The 22,744-nt window shown below is 52.8% G+C and overlaps 1 protein-coding gene across 4 annotated transcripts in view; it reads left to right on the plus strand.

Annotated features, from left to right (window-relative positions):
- The first annotated feature begins 1,291 nt into the window (after positions 1-1,291).
- Positions 1,292-22,744, plus strand: part of bcor (BCL6 corepressor) — a 41,665-nt gene continuing 20,212 nt past the window's right edge. For 3 of the 4 annotated variants that reach the window (XM_077616916.1, XM_077616918.1, XM_077616919.1), the window contains exons 1-3: positions 1,903-1,963; positions 17,242-17,323; positions 17,467-20,478. In XM_077616916.1, coding sequence (XP_077473042.1) covers positions 17,321-17,323; positions 17,467-20,478 — 3,015 coding nt within the window. In that variant the 5' untranslated portion in view covers positions 1,903-1,963; positions 17,242-17,320. Of the gene's footprint in view, positions 1,732-1,902; positions 1,964-17,241; positions 17,324-17,466; positions 20,479-22,744 lie in introns of those variants that run through there. The other variant, XM_077616917.1, reaches the window with a different exon arrangement.

The raw sequence follows: 22,744 nt of genomic DNA on the forward strand, positions 1-22,744 counted from the left end.
TCCAAACAGCTACAAGGGAACCTCAGTTGGAAAGTACAGTCGCGAGCCTCGAGCCCAGTCCAGGTAATCAAACCCGTGGCCTTTGAGGTCATAGGCCATATTCTTAACCACTAGGCCCCCATCGTTCCAATTAGTCTGATGAGCAGCACGACCCAAAAAAAGCCCACTTTGGTAACTTATACTCTTGTTTCTATCCACGTCAACCTCGGGTGCCTTCAATGCCAGTCACTGGGAATCGAACCTGAGGTCTCTCAGGTTTCAGGCCAGCCTAATTAGTCGTCCCTTTTCAGTGTTTACCTCACGGTACACGTTACGTGTGGTCACGTGACTTTTGGTCCCCTCCTATATACTATTAAACCCCCTTAAATTGCCGTACTTGCCCCACAAAGGGTTAAAAACATTCAAGGACAGCAATGGACGCCAATCCATTTTGTACTGTTAATGACGGCCATCGGGTTAATGTTAATTTTAAATAACAGCTTTAATAAAAGAAGTCACACTGTATAATGTTAAAAACAAAGTCTAAATAATGTAAAAACTGTTTAATTTTGTTTGTGTACTCCTTGCCATTGACGGCAATAGACGTCCAATCATTTTTTGACCTGGAAGAGGCTGGCTGTAAGGGATCGCTGCTGTCCCTCCCAGTCAAAATGGATCGGACGTCTATTGCCGTCAATGGCAGCCAACGGCTCCACATTAAACCTCTTCAAAACAACGTCGCCTCGACTTACGAGTAAAATTCACGACTCGACGTATTCCTAGTCCAAATTTTCCATTGAACTGAAACGAGCACGCTTGAGCTTCTTTTTTAATAAAACAAGTCGCGTTGTATCGTGTGAAAACAAAACCGCAAAAAAGCCCCACAAGACTGTAAAAGCCCCAAAAAGTGTCGTTTTGTAGGCGCGCTCCCTTTTTTTTGACGAGATCCGACTTGGCTCCGCGTGCTAATGACGGCAACTTTCATGTTGCGCCGCTAAATGCCTCGCCTATTGCTGTTTTCCAGTTTCCGCGGAGCTCGCGTGTGTGCGAGCGACTGTTTGCGTGTGTGTGCGTGCGTGTGTGCCTGCGTGTGTGTGTGTCCGGTGTGTGCGTCAGCATCTCTCTGATGTGTGCGCGTGCGCGCACGGGCTCGGAGGCTTATGCTAATTGCGGTCTCCCGACTGGCCTTCTGGGTAGAGTCTGCGCGAGTGGGAGTGGAGCGAGTCGCTCGGTCTCGACAGCGTTCACCCAGCACTCCGCGCGGCACTCCTCGCTCGCACGCACGCAGGCACGCACGTACGTACGTACGTAGGACTCCGCGTAGGTTCCGTCCGACCGGGAGGCTCCCGGTTTTACACCTACGAACGTTTTTTCTTCTTTCTTTTGCTTATTCGGCCGTCTTTTGTCGGCTGCTTTTTTGTTGTTTCTCGGCGGCGTGCCGAAGAAGGGGAACCGCTCCGAACGCGAGGCGGAACTATCGCCGGACAAGGAGCCACTCAGGCAGCCTCGACTCTGACTAGCTCGTGCCCAGTCGGGCCATTTGAGACGACCGGAGGCGAGGGACGTCCGGGCTCCGACGGCCCGCCATGGAGTGACGGGGACGAGAGCCGAGTAGGACGGCGTGCTCCGCTCGAAGCTAACATGGCGCTACTGCCGCCGCCGCCGACGCCGACGACGCCGCGGCGAGTTTCGGCCGAGCTGAGTTAATTTCTCCCGGACGTCGCCACCTGTGTCTCCTCGCCGAAGCGAGCGGTGCGTTCGCGGACACTTCGAGCCAGCGCGCTTGGATTCTAAACTGGACAAAGTCGGCTCTTTTACTCGAGTTAAAAACTCCGCTTTTGTCAAAGGATGACTTTCCTCTAGTTTTCGTTTATTTCAAACGGATAACCGGATTGACACTGACTTTTTTCTCTTTATTTTTGAAACTTGGCTACAGAGGAGAACAACGGCACAAGTTGGCTGGAAGTGACGCCGAATTACCCAGGTGAGTCAAACGCTACATTTCTACTTGTTTTTAAAAAGCTTTTCAATGTACTGTGCTAGGCGTATACGCGTTTCGAAAGAAAAGTCCCATTAAGGGACCTCGTGATGAAGCTTGCCTCGGTGATAGTTTGTGGAGACACTGGGAGCGGAACGGGCCACTTCTAAGAATAGCGCATAGGGTGGTCTTTGTGTGTTTTCGGCGGGGCGACGGCATGCGCTTGATAAATAACACCCCCGAGCGAGCCACTGGCTCGGGTCCGGTCCGACCGTGAGCTTGGCCTCCTTCCCCCCCCTCCCTGCCTCCCCCCTCCACCCCGCGGCTGTCCTTCCCGTCAAGCGGACGGACCCCTACCCGGCCCGGACGCGATCCCGAGTCCCAGGGGCTCCGCCGCGGCGGATAAATTCAGCGTTTTCACACTCCGTGTCGTGTGACCGAGAGTCGTCAATGTGTGCGAGTGTGCGCGCGTGGGTGGCGGCGGCGGCGGTGGTGGTTGGTTGGTTGGGGCGGCGCGTGCACGTGCGCGCACACGGAGCCCCGGCCGCTTAAAAAAAAACAAGGTTAAGGAAGACAGCCTTAACCTCGCCCTGCCAAAAAGGTTCAGTTGGAGGGCATCCCCGCGGCGTGTGTTTGTGCGCGCGTGCGCGGGCGCGTGCGCGTTTTGTTTGGACAGCAGTGGACGTTGATCGGCGGCTTTCGTCAGCCCTCGGAGCTGTTAGGCTGTTAGGGAAGCGTGCGCGTGCGCGCGCGCGTCCTTTGGCGGCGCTGTGTACACAAAACACACGGCCGGATCAAGGTCTCGCCGGAGTGTTCTTTGTGACTTTGGGCTCCCTCATTTTGGTTCCCCCCCGTGCGGATTTAATACCTCCCAAAATAAACAGCTCACCTCTATTTTCGTCACCTAATCTGCGCTCCAGCTCTCCAACCACTTTCATCCCCTTCCATTGTTGTATTATTAATGGCAGCTTTTATTTTGGCTTTGCACGCGAGGCGGGCGCCGCCACCGCGATAAGGTTCTTCAGAGTTGGATGGAAGTCCAATCAACAACAACAACAACAACCCCCCACCCCTCCCAGATCCTTCCTCCAATTCCCACTTCACGTCATGTCGCCCCGCGCCTTCTGTCCTGGAGCCACCCGGGCACTAATTAGGGGGACGCTCTCTTAGGACGATCGATGCGCCTCGTATTGGCTGGCTCCAGCTCATTAACGAGCTTAGTGAGGGAGGCGGCCGTGAGAGCCGAAGCTTCGCCGCCGCCACCGCCGCCGCCCTCACGTAAGCGGCCAATCCACTTCGGGCCGGCGAGGGCCGTAAATGCACGCGTCTGCTGCGGCGAGGCAGCTTTGGGAGCGCCGGGGGCCTCGTGTTGGGACCTCCGCTTTTTTACGAGGGGGCGGATTAAGTGATAGAGGCGCGGAGGGGGTAGAAGGTGGAGGAGGCGTCAGGGGGCTTTGACACATGAATAAAAGGTTAAATGTGCTTAAAGCAAACCTTGACATGGGGGGGCAGGTCGTAAAGCCTTTTTTTAACGCTCCAAACCAAGAGGAAAAAGATCCTGCGAGGCTGCCGACAATTCTTAGAAAAGCGCTTCTTTTGTCATCAGAAATGTCACGTCCCCCTACCATTCTCTGTACGAGGTTCCATTCGCGGCGACGTGAGGGGCTCTCGGGGGGCCCGGCGAGGCGCCACCCTACCAGCGTAAACTGCATATCTATATATTTTTGCAGAAAAATATAGTTGGCGGAATAACAAAAAAAACATTTTGTGGTAAAAGTGTGGGTTGCTTTGGGGGTTTGCTGGTGTAGTGTCATTTCAAACTCGCAGGCTATCGGGCTATTTCATGGCTATGTTTGTCGATATGAAGAAATGAGTGAACCATTTGTCCGCTTTTGACAAAGATAATTGTCTTGTTGGTTTTAACCGGGAGGAGTGGCTTTGAACGCTCACGTTTTAGTGCCGTTACGCCGTTTAATTGTTCGAGTTAAATGAAGCAGATGTCTGCTGGCGTCACTGGCGGCCAATCAGTTCGTGTAGAAACCATTCGAGTGGAAAAAAAACGGGTGTTTGCCGCCAATCGGTGACCTCTTTTTAAAATGCCAAAACGAATTGGACGTCTATCGCTGTCATGAGCGACACTAGGCGTCCAATTAACTTGGACTTCATTGGCCCCTCCCAGTCAAAATGTCTACCAGAGTCAATGGCAGCCTAACATAGACAACATTCAAGTAGAAAGTTTGGCTAGCAACCTGTTGCTTCCTTCATTAACTGCTATTTTTTTTAACAATATATCAATTCTTGGCATTGGTGTATGGACAACTTTAAAATGACTGTCGTTTTCTCGATGACTTTGGGTAAATCGGGCCAAATTAAGTCAAAACAAGGAACGCGGGATGCCTTTTTAGCACCCTAAAAACGAAGGAGAGTGCCTTTCGTTTTCCGAGAAAGTGCTAACCTCTCCACTTTGGTTGCGGGCGTCGCTAGACGAGGATAACGCGGGCCGCTCCTGCGCTGAGTTGTGCTGGCGGTAAATCGATATTTTGAAATGGCATCCGCGCTAATCTCTTCAGGCTGGAGGGAAGCACGGCATTGTTTGAGATGGCGCTCGCTTCCCGCATCGGCCGCGAATAACCCGCCAAAACGGATTTGCCAGCTTACGCACCTGTCCGCTTCCCGAATCCGTCCGCCCGCGCGGATCCCACGTGTTTATTTACGGCCAGATCCCGGCGACTCCGACTCGAACCCGAGCCGCCGTCTCCCTGGGCTTTCCGGGTTTGGCCCGGCCGGCGCCGTCCAAAATACATCCGAGCGTAGGTCATCCGCAGCTACCAAAATAATCTGCCGTCAAATGTCATCGCGTCCGTCCGCTCCAATAACCCGCGCGGCTCTCGAGCCCGGAATGTTTTTTCGGTCGTCGAACCCAAACCCAAATACTTGGCATTTTGCGCGCCGCTTATTTATAGTGCGACCGTCATTTTCCACTGCGCCGCCAGTGCGGGGGCCGGGGCTGATGTTTTTTCCAGGTGTTGGAACGAGGGGGGTCGGGCGTCTAGGGGGACGGCTATTGACTCGCCGTCATGTCACATGACCTCACATTTCCTCCGGCGTTGCCAGATTGGCCGGGTTCCCGCCCGACGGAGACGTTTTCCAAGACTCGGGCTCGGCGAGGAATGCGTTAGGGGGGTGGACAAAAAAATGATTTCAAATTATTTTGACAAAATTCGGTTTGGAGTCGTTAAAACGTCTTGAAGCTAAGCTTTGGCGCTAATGAACTGGCATTTTAGCACATTATTTCTGGTTTGCAGGTTTCGCTGAAGAATTTGACAAAATTGTTCTGAAAATGACATTTAGAATTGTTCGTCCCAGAATGCAGTTCGAACCGGTGCCGGAAAAATATTGCCAACATTGCACGCGAACTGTGATTTCTTTTGTCAAAAGGCGTATTTTGGATGTTAAATAATGAATAAATGCGCGGTCAATGATGATTTTTTGTGTTGATTGAAATGCAAACGCTTCAATAATTTTAATCCAATCTCCCATGATGCCTATCGGCAAAAAAGCAATGATTCCGCTCTAATGCGCCAATTTTTAGGGGAGCCCATTTGTGTCACCCCATTTTGAGAATGTTCCGATTCCGATCGCTGCTAACCCTCCCTGTCCAAATGGATTGGACATCTCTCACCATCAGTGGCGGCTAATGAGTTAATACTTAAAAATGCGAACTAATCCATTTTTTTTAAAACCCGATCTTGTTTTTACCTCATTCCAATTCTCTGAAATTGACGTGTCGAAACCCTTTTTCCGATATGGTGATCAGATCGTGGACTAGCCTAGTTGATATATTTTTCTCCGTAGTTCTCACATCCAAGCGTAGAACGAGTTGCACAACGGAAACATCTCGTCCATGTCATCCGGGCTGTTTTTTATCGAAGTGGGCGGGTTTTACAGTCCGCCCCCACCCCAATTCCTCCCAAACGGCGCTCGGCGGCACCTCGTCGGCGAGAGGTGCGCCTTCCAGGTGATGCTAGCCCGCCCTCTCGCCGCCAAAGTAGCTTCATTATGCGCTAATTCAATTAGCGCCAGCGACTTCTATTAATTATAAAAAATGCAATCACGCGTCTGAGTCTTATCTTTCCACATTAATTCAAATGAGCGTATTTTCAAGTCGGCGAAGGGGGGGGGCGCCCCCCGCACACTGGGAATGTTTTTATTTTTATGTAAATCCCACAATAGTTTGCGCCGTTCAAAAGAGGCGGCGCCGTTTAGCGACAAGCGTGCTCACCGCCCATTTTAAAGCAATTAACCTTCTGTTTGTCCGCTTTTCTAATCTGGAATCAATAAGGGCCGCGCACGGAATAGCTCCCCCTGATTGAGCACATCAATAGAAGCACGCGGGCGCTTTGGCAGCGCCGCGCAAAGAAGGCGGCGGGGGCTTTCGGAGGGGGGGGCCCGCGTGGGGAGGGGGGGTTGGTGAAATTAATAAAATCCGAAAAGGACGGTGTTGTGTTTCATGTCTGTAGTCGGAGACGCGGGCTCTTTTTTCCGTTGTCACGCCTGGATGGAAGACAACAGGCTCGCCGCCGCCGCGTGTGAACAAAAGCCGAGGAGAGATCGCTTTTCCAGGCGCCGCCGCGCGGCTCCCGGAGGAGACGTCACGGTTTGATTGAAGCTATGCTCCGTGCCGGCCTCCCGGGACCTCGCCATGAAACGGGAGAGCGGACGCCCTCCCCCGTCTGTCCTCCCCCCCCCCGGCCCCCCGCCTCCTCTTTCCCTTCCTCCCTCGCACGCTCTTTTCTCGCCTCGCTCCACAAAGCTTTTTGTTTCGACGCGGTCCGGAGCGCTCGGAGCGCTTCCCCGCAGAGAAAGCCGCGGCCGCCGCGGTGGCCGCTCCTCCTCCCCCCTTTCCCCGCGGGGTCCGGGCCCCTCGAGATCCGGGCGGGCCTCTCGCGTGACGGCACGTGTTCTTGCGGTCTGCGCTCGCACGCGGTTTTTCTTCCCCGCGGGCCTACGTGGGCGGCTTTACGAGACGCCGTACCGTAATCGCTCGCGCCGCGTTCGGATTTTTGTTTACGAGCTGAAAAGTTGAAGTCGGCCCACCCCGGCCGGAACTACTTCCCGCTTCACGTAACAGATAAATAATAGTACGATGACATTTTAGTATTTTCGTCGGCAAAAGTTTGGATGCGGGAAACTGAACGACTTTGGGTTCGCGTCCCTTAGAGCGAATCGGATTTAGTCACAAGATATGCGATGCGGTCATGGTGCTTTCAGGACAATCAGGCTTTTCAGCTGCTGTAAATCACCCCCCAGGCTAGCATGTCCGCGGAGTGGGCTACTTCTCTTTACAAACTAATATTTTTAAACAGGGCTAACTTTAATACCTAAAAAGAGCTATACCAGTGACTGGTTACATGATTTTTTTAATATATAGGCATCGGATATTTATCGGAAGTCAAAATATCAGCATCTGTAGCTCCTGCCGCTAATGGTAAACCCGGCAAAAAATGAAAATGTGCCTGTGCTAATGTCGTTTTAGATGACGAAAACACATTTATCACGCAAATCTCAAGTCTTTTACCATTACATATTGATTTTTTCCCTCTTAGCGTGACGTCAATATCAAATTTGATGATTTTTAGCTTCGTAGTACTGCGCTAGCTAGCTAGCTCGCTCGTCCTGTTTGACAGAATGACTAGCGTGCTAGAAAACCGCTATAAAATGGAGACTAATTTCTTTTCCGTCACTTGTTTGTCACGTTTTTGTCATTTTCAAGTCGCTCACGGCGCCATTTCGCATTCCTCCGATTGGACCAAATGGGCGCTAGGGCCTAGTTTTTAATTTTAGCCGCGAGTGCCTGGGGCGTCCGTATTCCTGACGTAATCCCGCCTGCGCGCAACGGCGAGTTGGCCACTCGCCCGCCGTCGGCGCACAGCAGGAATGTGCATCGCCTCGTTGAATATTTCCACCTGACTTGGCCGGCGTGCAAAGCTCCCGCCGACTAAACAGCGCGAGCCTTTTTTTCTTTTCTCTTTTTTTTTTTTTCTAGCGCGCGCTACGCTTTGCTTCAGTCGGACGGACGCCTTCTTTTGTTTTCAGAAATTCCGGGCCAACTTTGATCCGCGCGGCGCCGATTCTTCGCGCCGGGAGCGCGTCGCCGCTATTTCAGAGGAAATCATTTCACGCCTGTTAGGTGGCGTCGACGTAAAACGAGTATCTGGCCCCAGAAATGCGGCGTCCTCGGTGGGAAAAGACACGGCGTGCGAACCTCGCGTTAGGATTAGGAATGCTTTAATATGGGCTCACGTCGGCCCGACAATTATTTAATTAGGCCAGCGACACGTCGTGACAGGCAGAACAATGAAACGTCCTTCTGCTCGCTGGCTGAACGCACAATAAAACCGGTGTATCCACTTGTTGCCGTTCGTAAAACTGGAAGTGGCGTCTATCGCCATTAACAGGCCCGGACCGGATTTCACTCCGGCGCCCCGATCGGAATGCGGCCAAAACAAACCAAAATGCTTCACGTAAATCCTTCTTTCACTATTTTTGGGTTAATAATGAACTAAAAGATGAGCCCCGTTTAGCTAGTTTAAGCGAGTTGAAAATGTATTGTTTTCATATTGATTCCATTCATGTTTTTTTCCCCTCTGCACCAGATTTGATGATTGTAAGCTTTGTAGTACTGCGCTAGCTAGCTAGCTATGTCTGGAAATATTCAACAAGGCTAGCTAGCGCAGTACTACAAAGCTAAAAATATTTGATGATTTTTAACTTTGTAGTACTGCACTAGCTAGCTAGTACTGCGCTAGCTAGCTATTGTTTTGTTTTCATATTGATCCCATTCATGTTTTTCCCCTCTGCACCAGATTTGATGATTTTTAGCTTTGTACTAGCTAGCTAGCGCAGTAGTACAAAGCTAAAAATGACCAAATCTGGTGCAGAGGGGAAAAACATGAATGGAATCAATATGAAAACAATACATGTTCAACTCGCTTAAACTAGCTGAGCTTGCTAGCTAGCTAGCTAGCTAGCTCATCCTTTGACAGAATGAGCTAGCTAGCTAGCTAGCTCATCCTTTGACAGAATGATTAGAATGGTAGAAAACAGCTTTAAAAAATGAGAATAATTTGCATCTACTTTGGTCATGAAGCCTTTTCGGTCGCTTATTTGTCCTATTTTTGTCATTTTGTGCCACTTCTCATTTTAGGCTACTTACGGGTCACTTTCTTTCTATTTTGGATCGTTTCCTATTGTGTTTTTTGGGGGGGGAATGCCCAGGTTGCTTTCTGTTCAATAGTTGCATTCTGCTGAATTGGGGGTATTTCCACTTTACTTCCCACATTTTAAGGTTTGGCGTTAATCCATTGGCAAAATAACAAATAGTTCTGCGGGGAAGAAATTGAGCAAAGTGCAGTAGTCTGAAAATGGTCTTTTTCCGCTGCCCGTGTCGAAAAAAAAAAGTGTTTGATTCTGTACGTACTATACCAAGGAACGCCAAAAGTCCGTACCGCTTCTGGGCCGCGTGCTACACGTTTTTCACCGCCGAACTACGTCAAGCAACTCCTACAGCGAGAGTTACGCGTTCGCAGCTCGCGTCGATATGCCGATAACGAGTTCCGATCCCCTGACATCCCCGCTCTAGATAGCGGTGCCTGGCTAGTCTTTTTTTTTTAAATGGCGCGTTTTAATTAAGAGCATCCGGCACGAAAGCGGCGGCGGTGGCAGCGCATCGAAAGTAAAGTGGAGAAAGCGGCGGTGAAATGCTGCACGCCCCTCGCCGAGCGCATCCCCGTTACAATCGGGCTCTTTGGCCACATAAAGAGCCATTTAGTTCCCATTTGGCCCCGGATGAATAGAGGCAGTTGAGCGGCCGCCGCCCAGGCCCCGGTGTCGGCGTGGGAGGGGGGGGGCGGCCCAATCACAATGCGCCTGTTGTCGACGGCGGAGAAAGAGGCGAGGGAGGGGGGCGGCGGTGCCGAACCGCGCCACCGCCGCCGCGGCCCGAAGGACGCGGGGGCCCCTTGTTTACAGCGCGCTCGCTAATAACGTGACAGGCCGGCAGCGCCGCCGGCTCCCTTTTTGGATGGCGCTCGCTCCCGGCCTCCTGTTTTTCTCTTTAAGTGCGCAGCCCGAGTCAAACGGCCCGAAAGGAGCAGCTTTTCCGGCAGAGAAAAAAAAAAAGAAGGAAAAAAAAGGCCTTTGAAAGTGGAAAGCGAACGCGGCGTGTTCAACCGGGATTTTTCTTTGATTTTTGAAGGCAGGCGAAGACGACACGCCATTTGAGTTTTTTCTTGCCACATTTTTTACGTTCGCCACGCGAAAGGAACGCGTCATCGTTCGCCGACATTTGCTTTTTCTGTCATTTTCAAGGTCGTTCAAGGCGTTCTCAACGTGGGGCTTTTGGGATTTTTTCCCCTTTTAATTGCGTATAGATCTTACTTTTTGACACGATTTCATTTTTTTTCAAGATATGTTTTGCCTCTACCGGTATTTTCGGACTCGTAAAAATACTTCCTCGAGAAATACTTTGCTTAAGAAAATCACATTCCGCTATTTTTGTATGAAAACTAAATATATAATTTGTTTCCAGAACAATGGATTAGCAAAAAAAAGTTAATAATAATGCTAATAGCCTTTGGCGTTAATGCTTTTTTTTTTTTTACATTTCTGCGAGTCGATATCCAGAAAAGCGTTGACTCAACTCTCGTGCAAAAACATGCGAAACATCGGGAAAAAAACAGTTTCCGCTTCAGATTTTTATACGTAAAAATCGGAAAACCTGGTAAAAGCGTCAAAACCTTAGCCGATACTTGCAGAATTTCTCCAAATCCAGCCATTTTGTTTTTTGCTCATCCGTTTGCTACTAAATACGGTAATCGTGCGCTTTTTGCGCGGAGCGGCGGGGTGCGGGGGCGGAGGTTGGGTTGGGGGGGTTGGCGGTGATCAATCGGACCATTTGGCACACGTCAGCCTGATGATCAATAACAATTAAAGGCGGCCAGGCGTCCTTTTATGGCGCCAAGGTGTTAATGTTGTCGACGGGAGCGTGCGCGATAAGTGTGCCTTTCTCCCCCTTGTGTTGCTTTCGCCGTTTTAGCATGGCGCGCTAGCTCGTGCGCGCGGATATCTGTGGAAAATCCCGTAACACACACACTCGCGTGGCGGCGACGCGACCAGACCGGGGCTCTGATTTGTGTGTGAGCGCGCACACCGTTTAATCCCTGTTTATCCCCCCCCTCCCGCGGACCCCCCTTCCCTTCCGAGCCTCCCACCCCCGTCGCTGTGGAGATTATCCTGCGTCACACTGCGCCCCCCCACTTCTTCCCCCAGAGCTGATCGCGGCTCTTCGCTCCAGCGCGCCTGGCGGGGCTCCAGGGCCCGAAAAAAAAAAATCAGCCGCGGTGAGTAGGGGGGGGGCGCAGGGGGGGCCGGCGCCTCGGCACACCAGGCCCACGTTTCCCCTTCCGCGCACCTGCGGACGAGCGGATATGTCAGAAGCGCCGCGGGCTGGCGGTGAATAATTTCCCCCGAGTGGCCGTAAAAAGCACTCGGGCCAACTTGTTTGTCCTCGGCGCACGCTAGCGCCTCCACCCGCCCCCCGCCCCACTTCGCGCCGGTGACGCGGGGAATTAGGAGGCCTCCGCCCAGGAGGAAATGATGAGCGGCGCCGTTGTTTGTTCCGGTGATGGAGGTCACGGCGAGTTCAAGTCGCTGCTGTCACAGGCAGGAAATCAGCGGGACGAATCGGGCCATCCACAGCCAGCCGGCCGGCCGGCGACTTTGATCGGAACGAACATCCGTCCGCTCCGATCAAACTAATTTTGATATTTATTGCCAATATAGCAGGGCTTCGTCTGAAAAAGCGGCCGATAGCCAACTCCGTAACAACTGGGCTAAAAACACCCGGTGGTTTTTCTGTTTAATGGTGCGCGTCAGGGCTCCGCTGCTGCGGTCTGCTTTATAAACGCAGCACGACCGCCGAAGCCCCCCCGGCCCCCCTCAGCCACGCACACACACACACACAACCCCCCTTCCAGCTTCAACCCCCTCCTCTTCCAGCCCGCCCGCCTGCCTGTCTGCCCGCCTGCTGCCGGCCGGGCCGCGTGATGGATTGGACGGCCGTCGGGAGTTGTTTGTTGCCGGGGACGTGCGCGGACACGCCGCTCACCCCCCCCCCCCCCCCCCCCCCCGCAAACTCCCCCCTCATCCCGAATCTTAACACGTGCGGTACGTCAACAAGGCGTTGAGGAAAAGCAAACTATTTTGGAAAACGGCGCCTCACGCTCGCCAGTCGGCGATGTCACTTTGTCCGTTGTTATTGGCGACCTTGCGTTATTTTTCCGAAACTTGCTGGTTATTTCATCAAGTTTGCGTGACGAAGCGCATTCAACTCTTATTGGGCACTCGTGGGCTTTTGTTGACGGCCAATCCGCTTTGGCCGATTCTAGCCGACGTAGATTGGGAGCAAGCGTGTTTTTGGGGGCCCTCATTTTCATGTTTTTATCCATTTTATATTTCTTAAATAGTTTTATAATTGTTTATCATGATTATTTTAATTGTTGCTATCAAATTGTGAGCTAGCTAGCCTAAAATATGCTATTTTTCTTAGTCTTTATTGTGAACATTACATTGTGGCTGAATTTGAAGATTTCATGTTTACATTTAAACTCTTTGCTCTGATTGGGTGGGTGTGAAGGCAAGGTAATTGCCTAATAAGAAGTCACAGCGGCTGCGAATTATTCTTTTTTTTTTTTGGACCCAAAAAATGATTGCAATAAAATCACACTCTGCATGGAAGGCCAATTTCAAGCGCCATTCATTTGGAATTCCAAGCAAGGTCGCCTTTAAAGGTCATCTTTGAAGAATGTGACTTGATTGTCTTCCCAAACAAAAGCATCTTTTCAATATCCTTTTTTGACCACGTCTTTGAATGCCAACTTTCCGTAGTCAAAAGCATTCAAGTGTCAATCCTGGAATGTTGTATTCCCGGCTCCGTCGGGGCAAAGAGTCAAACTTGTCTTTATTTCATTTATTTCTCCAGCTAAAGTTCTTTTACGTTGCACTTTAACCCTAAATATTGTATTTTTTCAATTCTTCATGCACTAAAATGTGTTGTCATTTGATTAAAATGTAATTGCAACAGGCGATTTTTAGCTCGTAATCTTTCGCATTTCCCCTCCAATCCAGTCGGGGGCGATAATCAGCATCCAAACGTGGAAGCCAACCTGCTATTTTTTTTCTAACAGCGCTACCCAACAATAAATATCGTCCTTGACTCTTCCGCGTCGTCACGACGACGATAATCTCCCGAGCATCATCAAAGCGCCGCCAACGTTTAGCGGTGTCTAAACGCCTACTAATTGCGCTAACGTTAGCAAAGCACGACGCGCCCGTTTTCCGGCCCGTAATGACGAGGGATAATGGAGCGGCGTTACGTCCCGCCGTGCGCAATGAGGCTGCGACGAGGGATTGGCGGCGTAATCGGGGCGCCGCTCGGTCACGTTTAGCGCTTTTTCCTAATGACATTTTTTTTTCTGTCGATTTTTGCCATGTTTCTGGATTGAAAAGAAAATGGCCCCAGCCCAGGCGCTCTTTTGTGGGTCAAAGCCGACACTCTGCCGTTTGCCAGGCAATTAATAAAGATGCGCCGCTGCCGCCGCCTCCGCCGCCGCGGCGCTCGCTCCTCATTAGACGCAATGTGTCACGGCATTAGACGGCTTGTTGTTGTGTACGACGTCGCTTCCTCAATCGGGAGGGCGGGGGAAGGACGGCACCTTGGCGCCGGGGCTTAGCTTTTCCGTTTAGGAAAGAACGGAAGGTCCGTTGTGGGCGTTTTGTTCGACCGCCATGTCGGAACGTTGCGTCCGTGTCTTAGAGACGTAAAAAGCCGCCTGGCGAGATTGCGCCGCGAGAGAGGACAAAGGAAACAAAGGGATTTTTAATTGGTTGGCTTGAGAAAATTCTCAAATATTTTTGCCTTCTCACTTGGTAAAAAGAGTATACCGTAATTTACGGACTATAAGTTGCACATTTTTTATAGTTTGGCTAGGCAGGCGACTTCTATGTATTTGTTTTTCGATCTGACTACCGACATTATTATTATTATTATTTTTTGGGGCTATAGTTATCTGAAAAACGGTTATTTTAGCAGATGACTATTTAGCCTGTTGTCCAATATTTTGCTATTGTTGCTATGACGTATGTTTAATATTGATAAATTGCCCTCTCAAAAATTGACAATAACTTTCAAGAAAATGACAGTCTCAATTTAATCGCGATTTTTTTTTCAGGTTAATTTGCACATTACCGAGTCTTTTCTTCCAATCAAACATCTTTAAAATGTATGCAAAACCCTCAAAGAAAGCCAAATAATCCTGAACAGGTTTCAATTAAATAACAATCGACTTTAACGGGCAATACTTTTTGTTCTACAAAAACTAGAAACACCAAATGAAATTTCGAGCCGGATGTGGCTCGCGAGCCCCCGTCCCCGACCCGCCGCTTCCGGCCACGTTTGAAATCCTCGGCGATCCGACGCACGGCCCGCCGCCAGTTTGTGCTTTTTATTTCCCCGACGCGCACATTTCCCCGAGCGTGATGGCGCCGTCGCCGGCGTCGCTTAAGTTGCGCGCTGTCTGTCAAGGCGAATGTCTACATTCCTATAAGAGGCTTATTTTTTGTTATCTTGTTCAGTCTCATTGAGCACAGATTGCTTTTTCAATGCCAGATGAGCCGCCACCGCCGCCGCCACCGCCACCGCCGTGTGCGTGCGTGCGTGCGCGCGCGTTTACGAAACAGGAAGCGGGAGTGACGCACTTTTGGCCGTTTCGCTTGTGTCAAATGCGGATGTCGTGGAGGCTGGCCTCGCCTCGCCTGGGTGGGGAGGGGCGGCGCTGAGGGGCCCCCGCGGCAGCCTGATTAATGGGCCTGGGGTCACGGCAATAAAAGTGGCGTGCCGGCGAGGCTCGCCGGCGTTCCTGCGGGATGATAGAGGAGAGCGCTTTCTCTGCTGCTCTCAGCACTGCTGAGCGCGGCCAGGCTCTTTACTATTTAAAGGCGCTTCCCTCCCCCCACCGCTCGCTCGCTTTTTCGTTCGCTCGCTTTTTCGTTCGCTCGCTCTTTCGCTCGCCTCCTTCCTACGCCGGCTCCCCTTATTAGGGGCGCCGTGCAGAAAAAAAAATAGAAAAAAAGTCCTCATAAGGAGACGCCGCCTACGTAAACGCCAACGAGCACCAAGCCCCGTTCTCCAAACGGAAAGACGTTTTATTTTGTGTCGACTTGAGCATTTTGCCCCCAAGAGAGGGAAGGTCCAAATTAGGCACGTCCTGAATCCGATCGCGTGATCCTTTTCAGATGATAAATGGGGTTTTGAAATGTTTTTTATTATTATTTAAGCGGTCGAGACGGCGCGCTGGTGAAGTGGTTAGAAAATCCGCCTCGCAGTCCTACGTTCGAGGGTTCGATCCCAGGTGGACTTTCAACATTTCTGGTGCAGTTTTCATGTTGTAGTTTTTCTAAGGATAAAATGTTTTTTTTTATTATTTAAGCAGTCGAGACGGCGCATTGGTGAAGTGGTTAGAAAATCCGCCTCGCAGTCCTACGTTCGAGGGTTCGATCCCAGGTGGACTTTCAGCATTTCTGGGTGCAGTTTCATGTTGTGGGTTTTTTAAGGATACTCCGGTTTCCTCCATTGCGCTAAAAGCATGCGTGGTAGGCTAGTTGACAATTGTCCTTGGGTGTGAACGTGATTGGTTGTTCGTCTCATTGAGCCCCGCCTGCCATTGGCTGACGACCATAACACACTAGGTCACATTTATAATTTGGTTGTTGATTTATTTTCAAGATGGACATTTATTGAGTTGTCATTCCCAAGCTAACGCTAGCAAACTAAATATAATTAGCATTGAAACCTATTAGAAATGTATAAGATACTTTTAATTTAATCAAAAATGGACCTTTGTCAGTTTAAAAAAATCTTTTTTTGGTTCTAGAGACTGCTACGTTGGCATTTTTTTTTTTGCAAAAACATCCACTAAAAATAAAAATCTATTAAAAAGCCCCCTCCCCTCGAAAAATCCAACCTTAAACTCAACGACGCCCTCGGTTAAAACGGATCGGCGGCTCATGATTTCAAAATTATGGGCCAATTAGAATTTCCTTAACCATCGAAATGAATAATAGCGGCCAATCAATTTAACAGACAATTAATAATAGCTAAAAAGGTCATTTCACAAGCAATCAAATTCCGCCCGCGCCCAAGCTCCGAATTCAATTTCTTCCGTCTTTCGTCGGTCGTTCCGTTCGCGCCTCTGCTTTTTCCACGTGTGCACCGCGCCGCGCCGTCGACGGGCGGTAAACGTTCCCAGCGCGGAAGCCGTCTCTGATGTATAATCTGGGCCGAGGCGGCCCGGAGCGAGGGTCAGCGAGGCCGGCGAAAACCAGCGGCGCTTCCGCAATGTGCGCCTCTCCCACGGGGGTGGTCAAGATGGGGGTCAGCGGCTAGGGGTGGGTTTGGGGCGGCGGCTAAGCGTTCCCGACGGATCGGGGAGGGGAGGAGCCGTGCAGCTGCGCTCGTTAGAGAAAGTTTGGGAGGATCGCTATGGCTGTGGCGAGATTTTTTATGTTGCGTGTTGTTTTTTTGCGGGTTCTCGGACAAAATGGAAGGGCTGGACATCCGGTCAGCAAAAGCCAAACTTGAATGGTCAAAATGTGAGGATTAAATTGGTAACAAAGCCGTATGTTATTATATGACGGGATTAAAATCGGAGATTTAAGTCATTTGCTGGTTTATTTTCACGTTTGGTGAAGCAGAGGTTATGCGGGTTTTCAGACTTTTGCTGACGTAAGTTATATTATGCATACCTGTCAACCTCTGCCGATAACTGCCCTTATAAATGATTATGATTCCCCTTCCAAACCCCCCAAAAACCTTACAAACACCGTACGACTCGTACGAGTCGTACGGTGTTTGTAAGGTTTTTTGGGGGGTTTGTAAGGGGAATCATAATCATTTATAAGGGCAGTTATCGGCAGAGGTTGACAGGTATGTATTAGGTTAAAAATTTGTAACATGAGGTTGTTATGTGATTGCCTTTTGTAAGGTGGGGCAAAAGTTGTTTGTTTTACGTGAAATTCCACTAGAGATTGGTCCAAAAGACAAAAACAAAGTCTAATGGCGACTTTGGAAATTCTGCAAGCAGATCTGTTTCTCCAATTTTGGAGTACAAGAGAGTTTTTGTGGCCAAGCGAGACACTCTGTGCTAAATTGCGTCTCATCTCCACAGGGCCGCTTGTGTTCGTGATGTCAATGCTGCGACTCAAAGCAATCTGGAACTAAGACGAGGGAACCACATCACACAAAACATGGTAAGTCTTTCCCAGTTTCTACTTTCCACTCCTTTTCACCATCGAGGAGCGAGCGCCATTTTCTTCCCGAGCGTCGAGAGATCCTCTTTTCTGACGCCCGTTTTTCCCTTTTCTTCCTCTTTTCTTTTCTTTTTGGGCCAAAGGTGGATGCTAGACTGACGCCACTGGCGGCGATGGGGCTGGACCGAGGCGCCCTGATCCACGACGGACTCCGCCTCCACGGCGGCGTGGTCTACCCCGGAATCCGAACGCTGCAGGCGGAGAAGAGCCGGGAGGCGGGAGTCCTCCCCTTGGGCTACAACCGGGACGGTCTCCCCGAGCTGGTCTACAAGCCCGACGGCCCCCTGGACAGTCGCAAAGCGGCTAACGGCTACCTGGGCCTCTACAAGGGCATTCCACATAATCTCCACAAACCCGTGCTGATCCCCGGAGCCGAGACTTTGAGCCTGGAACGACGGCTGGCGCCCGGGGCGGAGAAGGTCCCCGAGATGGCGTTGGCGAGCGGCGCCGGCGGCTACCTTCGCCTGCCGTGGCTCAACCCGTACCCGGAGGCTAGCATGTACCCCTTCATGGACTCGTCCAAGTACGCCCTGAACATGTACAAAGCTTCTTTACTCAACCAACCCAACCCGTACCTTCCCCAGCACCTGGCCTACCCCTCGCTCTGCGGACCCCAAGGCGGAGCCGTCAACCCCGTGGCGGTGACGTCGGCGGCCGAGCGCCTCTACTACATGCCCACGTACCCGCCCCCCGCCATGTCCTCCCCGCTGGTGGCCCCCCAAATGAGGATGCCGCCGGTGTCGGTGGCGGCCACGTCGCTGGTGCACTGCCAGGACAAGGGCCTGGGCGTGGCCCCGTCCTTTGTGCAGCAGCTTCACCAGCCTTCCCCTCTTCCTCAGCATCACCCGTCCGCCATCGACCGGGAGAGGTCGCCCAACAGGGGGGGCCGGCCCAGCAGACCTCCCTCCAGGACGGGCGGCGTTTGTACCGCGGGCGCCGGCGCCTGCGGGAGCAGCGGTCTGCCCAGCGACTCGTCGCCTCACGCCTCGGCTCGCCTCTCCCAGGCCCTGGCGGACAATTCGTTGGACGTCCAAAGGCCGGTGGCCCGAATGGGCCAGGTGCCCGTCTCCTCGTCCTCGGCCACGCAGCCCATTTCTCACCTGTTGGGCGTCGGCGGCGGGGCGCCGGAGCAGCCCTCCCCGGCCCGGCCGCGGCCGAGGGAGGGGCCGCCGGGCGGCGAGAGGAGGCCGAGCCGCTCGCCCTCCAAGTCGGGTCACCCGCCCCAAGCAACCAAAGAATCGGCCGAGAAGCCGCTGGACTTGTCCGGGAGGATGCTGGAGTTCGGACTCCCCAACGGTTTCCCCATCAAGATGGACGCCATGGCCCCGGGGGCGCGTTACGGAATCCCGGGGAGCGGAGAGCTCCTGAAAGACAACCTTTCCCTGTCCCCCTCCCCCCACCCGCACTCGCACCCTCACCCGCATCCGCACCCCCACTCCGCGGTAAGCAGCACTTCTTCGAAGGTCTCGGAGAGACCGGAGATGATCAGCACTTTACACTCCTCCTGGGTGGTCCCCAGCCAGTCCCCTTCCCAAAGTCAGCACGCCCCGGGCTTGTCCCCGTCTCCCCGACCTCCCGGCGATCCGGGATCCTCGCAGGCCAAAGGTCCCTCCCCCTCGGTGATCAAACACAAAAACCTGGAGCGGGTGCTCCCTCAGCCGCGCAGCTCGTCCTGCCCGAGGATCAGCGAGGCCAACTCGCTCTCTTCTTCGGACCCCTCTTTCGCGCCCGGCCGGGGCCTTTCCCCCAAATCCAACGGGGACTGGTCCAAACACAGCCCCCTGCCCCCGGACCACCACCGAGAGGCGGCCGACAAGTCGGGCCAGAACGCCAAGAGGGCGGAGGGCGTCGCCGACGCCCCGTCGTACAAGAGGCCCCTGTTGGAGAACGGCCACCCGGCCGCCGGCCCCCTTTACCTCCCCCAGAGCGACGCCTACCTGAGCCACAGCTTGGCCTACGCCAACCGCTATCTGCACTACCCCATCCCCGACAGCATGGCACTTCACCCCCTGCCCATGGCGGGGAAAGGTCCGGTCTACCCTCACCCCATGTTGCTGGGCAGCAACAGCCTTTACCCCACGCACCTGGCCACCAAGCCGCCTCTCCCCTACCACAACCTGGCCCCGGGTTCCGGAGGGGAATACCTAGCTTACAATTCGCAGGAGATGTCCCACCCGTTGATGCAGCCCCCCTCCGAGAAGCTCTCGGAACGGGGCGACGGCGGCCTCAAGACGCGGGGACACGACAAGTCCAGGGGCCCGTTCGAAGAACGAGAGAAGAACGCCGCCAAGGAGTCGCGAGACGCCCACCCGCTGAATAAAGCGGACAAAGAAGCGGGAGCGCCAAGCGCCGCTCGCTCCAAAACCACGTCTCCGTCCGCCGCTCTGCGAGAAAAGATCGAATGCATCGACCTGGTCCACTCGGACACGGACGCCGAGTCTGCCGCTGCGGTCCACAAGCCCCCCTGCGGGGAACCCTCAGCTTTTGACCAAAACGAACGTTACCCTAGCAACCAAAACAAAACCAGGGCGGAGTACGAGGCAAAATTCCATCATCTCCCGCACCCCTACCCGCAGAAGGTCCACCCGGCGGACGGACAGCAGGAGACCCCCTACGGCAAGCCCAAGGCGGTTCAGGACCCGGTCTGCCCCGGAGCCGTCCCCGGCGCCTTCCCCAACGATTCGGTGACGCGCCGAGGGGCGGAAGACTCCTCGGAGGAACCCTGCCCCAGCCCGGACCTCGCCGACGACGACCAGAGCACTTTGCGGTGCGCCCGCACCTCCGGCGAGCGTAGCTCCGGCAAGGACAAGAGGGAACGCGATGGCGGGGCCGCTCATTTGGCCGCCAAGGAATCCGTCCGGGACGCCGCCACGTGCCGGGACGGCGAGATGGAAGACTTCCTGGTGGACCTGGGAGAGTCCCAGGGAGAGGACGAGGACGACGAGGACGGCCAGAACCCCAAGGGCGCCCGGCGCTCCGGCCTGGCCAAGAGAATCGCCAACTCTTCGGGCTTCGTCGGCGACCGCTTCAAATGCGTCACCACGGAGCTGTACGCCGACTCCAGCAAGCTGAGCCGTGAGCAGAGAGCTCTTCAGGTAAGGACCATTCACATTTGTCTCTATTTGTCGATGTCTGTGACCAGTCCTGCCGATGCGTGCGACTCCAATCTTGGGTCCGACCCCTAAATCAGGAAACATAATATACATCTGTAATCTTCATTTGAATTTGATCCTAAAACAGAAAGACGCCACTCGTGATTTACTTTCTCGGTTCTTACAAAATGATGCGACACCAAAATCGAAAGAAATAACATTTGGTTCATGTTAAAACACTCCAGTTTACGGTGAGTAATAGACAAGGGCGTGCGGGTGCTGCCCATTCGTCCGACGTGGGTTTTCACTGGTTTATTTGCAATCGAAAGCACCAAAGACAACTCATTGAAAATGAAAAACTCGCCACATCGACATGGCAACCCGATTCACCACATTTCCGTCCCTATATTTAGGTCGCGTCGTTTGACTTTGGCCGTCGGCGACGTCGGGTCGTTTCCATGGCTTATCTTTTGGACCCGGATAAAAAAATCCAGCTTTCTTCTTTTGGACCAAAACGCAAAAAAAGAATATGGGCGCTAACATTCTCGATTACTGTGCGCTAGCTAAGCAGAAACTACAGCGCGGGGGACTTAATGGCGGACGAGGCGCGGGCGTCCAAACATTGTAGGTGGAGGGAATCGTACCCCGAGGGCTCAAAATTTGAGAATAAACTCTTTAAAAAAAATGCCCCAAAGTCCCTTCGGAAATGATTTTTGCCCGTGACTAGCAAAGCCCTTTTCCGCCAGCGCGCCAAGACTAATCCCCTCGCTGTCATGCTACCGTCTTGGCGGCGAGCTTGACCTTGCCCCTCCTTTTGAGTTTATCGCCACCTCCGTCGGCGTGCGCGAGGCCGGCCTCCTATCAGCAACGGCGGTCAAAGGTTAACCGGGCCCGCCGCGTCTGCGTGTCGATTAGCAAACGCGCCTTCGCCAAAGGTTATTCTCCGGTTCGTCTTTGCGTCGGCGCCCCGGGGATCCGACGCGTGTTCGGCCCGGCGACGCCGTCGCGTCTCTAGCCCCCACCCCACCCCGTTCGGGCTCGGCGCCGCGTCGCCGCCGGCCACGCTTAACCTCGGGGTGAGGGGCGGCGAAGGGCTTGTCGTGCGTGTTTAGAAAGAAGCAGCTGCCCTCGCCGGGCTTTCCTGGCTGTCTGCGACCCCCCCCCGGCCCACCCCCTTCGCCCGTAGTTGCTCCCCGCCAAGCCGCTGTGCCGCCCTGCCCTTCCTGCCTGATTGCTGTCCAAGGTCATCATTTTCTTCTGCCTCTTTTGGCTAAAAAGACCCCCTCCATTCCTCACTCGCTCCTTCTTTCTCTTGTTCAAATTACAGCCGCATAAATCACACCAGGGGTCGCGAGCCCCCACTTTTTTTAAAAATAAAACCCCCCCCGGGAGTCCTCTTTCACCCTTTTAGGGGCTTTCCCGCGTTTAAAAACTCCGTAATTTGCCTTTCACCCATTCGCGTTTCGATCACGAGTAGAAACCACGAAAACACTGGAAGCCATTTTGGTTCGAAGCGGCCATTTTAGGGTCATTTCATCTATTGGCTTCCCCCCCAAAAATGGTTTATGTCGCATCACGCGCAAAACAAACATGTTAAATTCACGACGCTATTTAAAAAGACGGCTCTAATAATTGGACGCAAGGTCAAAATGGCGTCAAAATCGCGCGACACGTGGATCCCACGCCGAAGCGACTAATTGGCACCCTCCCGGCAGGAACGCTTGGCGGCAATCACGGCGCTCCCGTCGCCCCCGTTTTCCGTCGTCCGTGGCTTCCGGCGTTCGCCTCCGCCCGCAGCGTCAATTTGTAGCGCAATCCGGATCAAACGTTTTTGCCGGCCCTCCCACACGTGACATTTGCCACTCACGTCCGCGCGTTTGAGCTCCCCGCTTCATCACGCGCTTGGCATCCGAGCGCCAACATTCCGAATAATAAAAAAAGGCAACAAACCCTACGCTTTGTTATCCACTGGCGCAGAGGCAGATTGGTTAATGTGTCCCGAATGTCTGTGCGTGTGATCGAAGGCATCCTCGTGAACGCCATTTTTTTTTCTTTGGGTGTTATGCTTGTCAATGCGCAGCTGTGGCACAAAGCTATCAAACGCTCCATTTCTGAATGCGTGATAATTGAATTTGTTTAGCGGGGAACCAAAGGCTAATGCCTAGTTACTGTCACATTTTCCTTTTTCTTTTTTTTGGTTGTTGTTGTTGTTGCCCATTTTGCCCATAAAGCAACACCACCTCTTTTGGTTTGACTTTAACAACACGTT

The sequence above is a fragment of the Stigmatopora argus genome, chromosome 13, assembly GCF_051989625.1.
Source record: "Stigmatopora argus isolate UIUO_Sarg chromosome 13, RoL_Sarg_1.0, whole genome shotgun sequence".
Classification (NCBI taxonomy): Eukaryota; Metazoa; Chordata; class Actinopteri; order Syngnathiformes; family Syngnathidae; genus Stigmatopora; species Stigmatopora argus.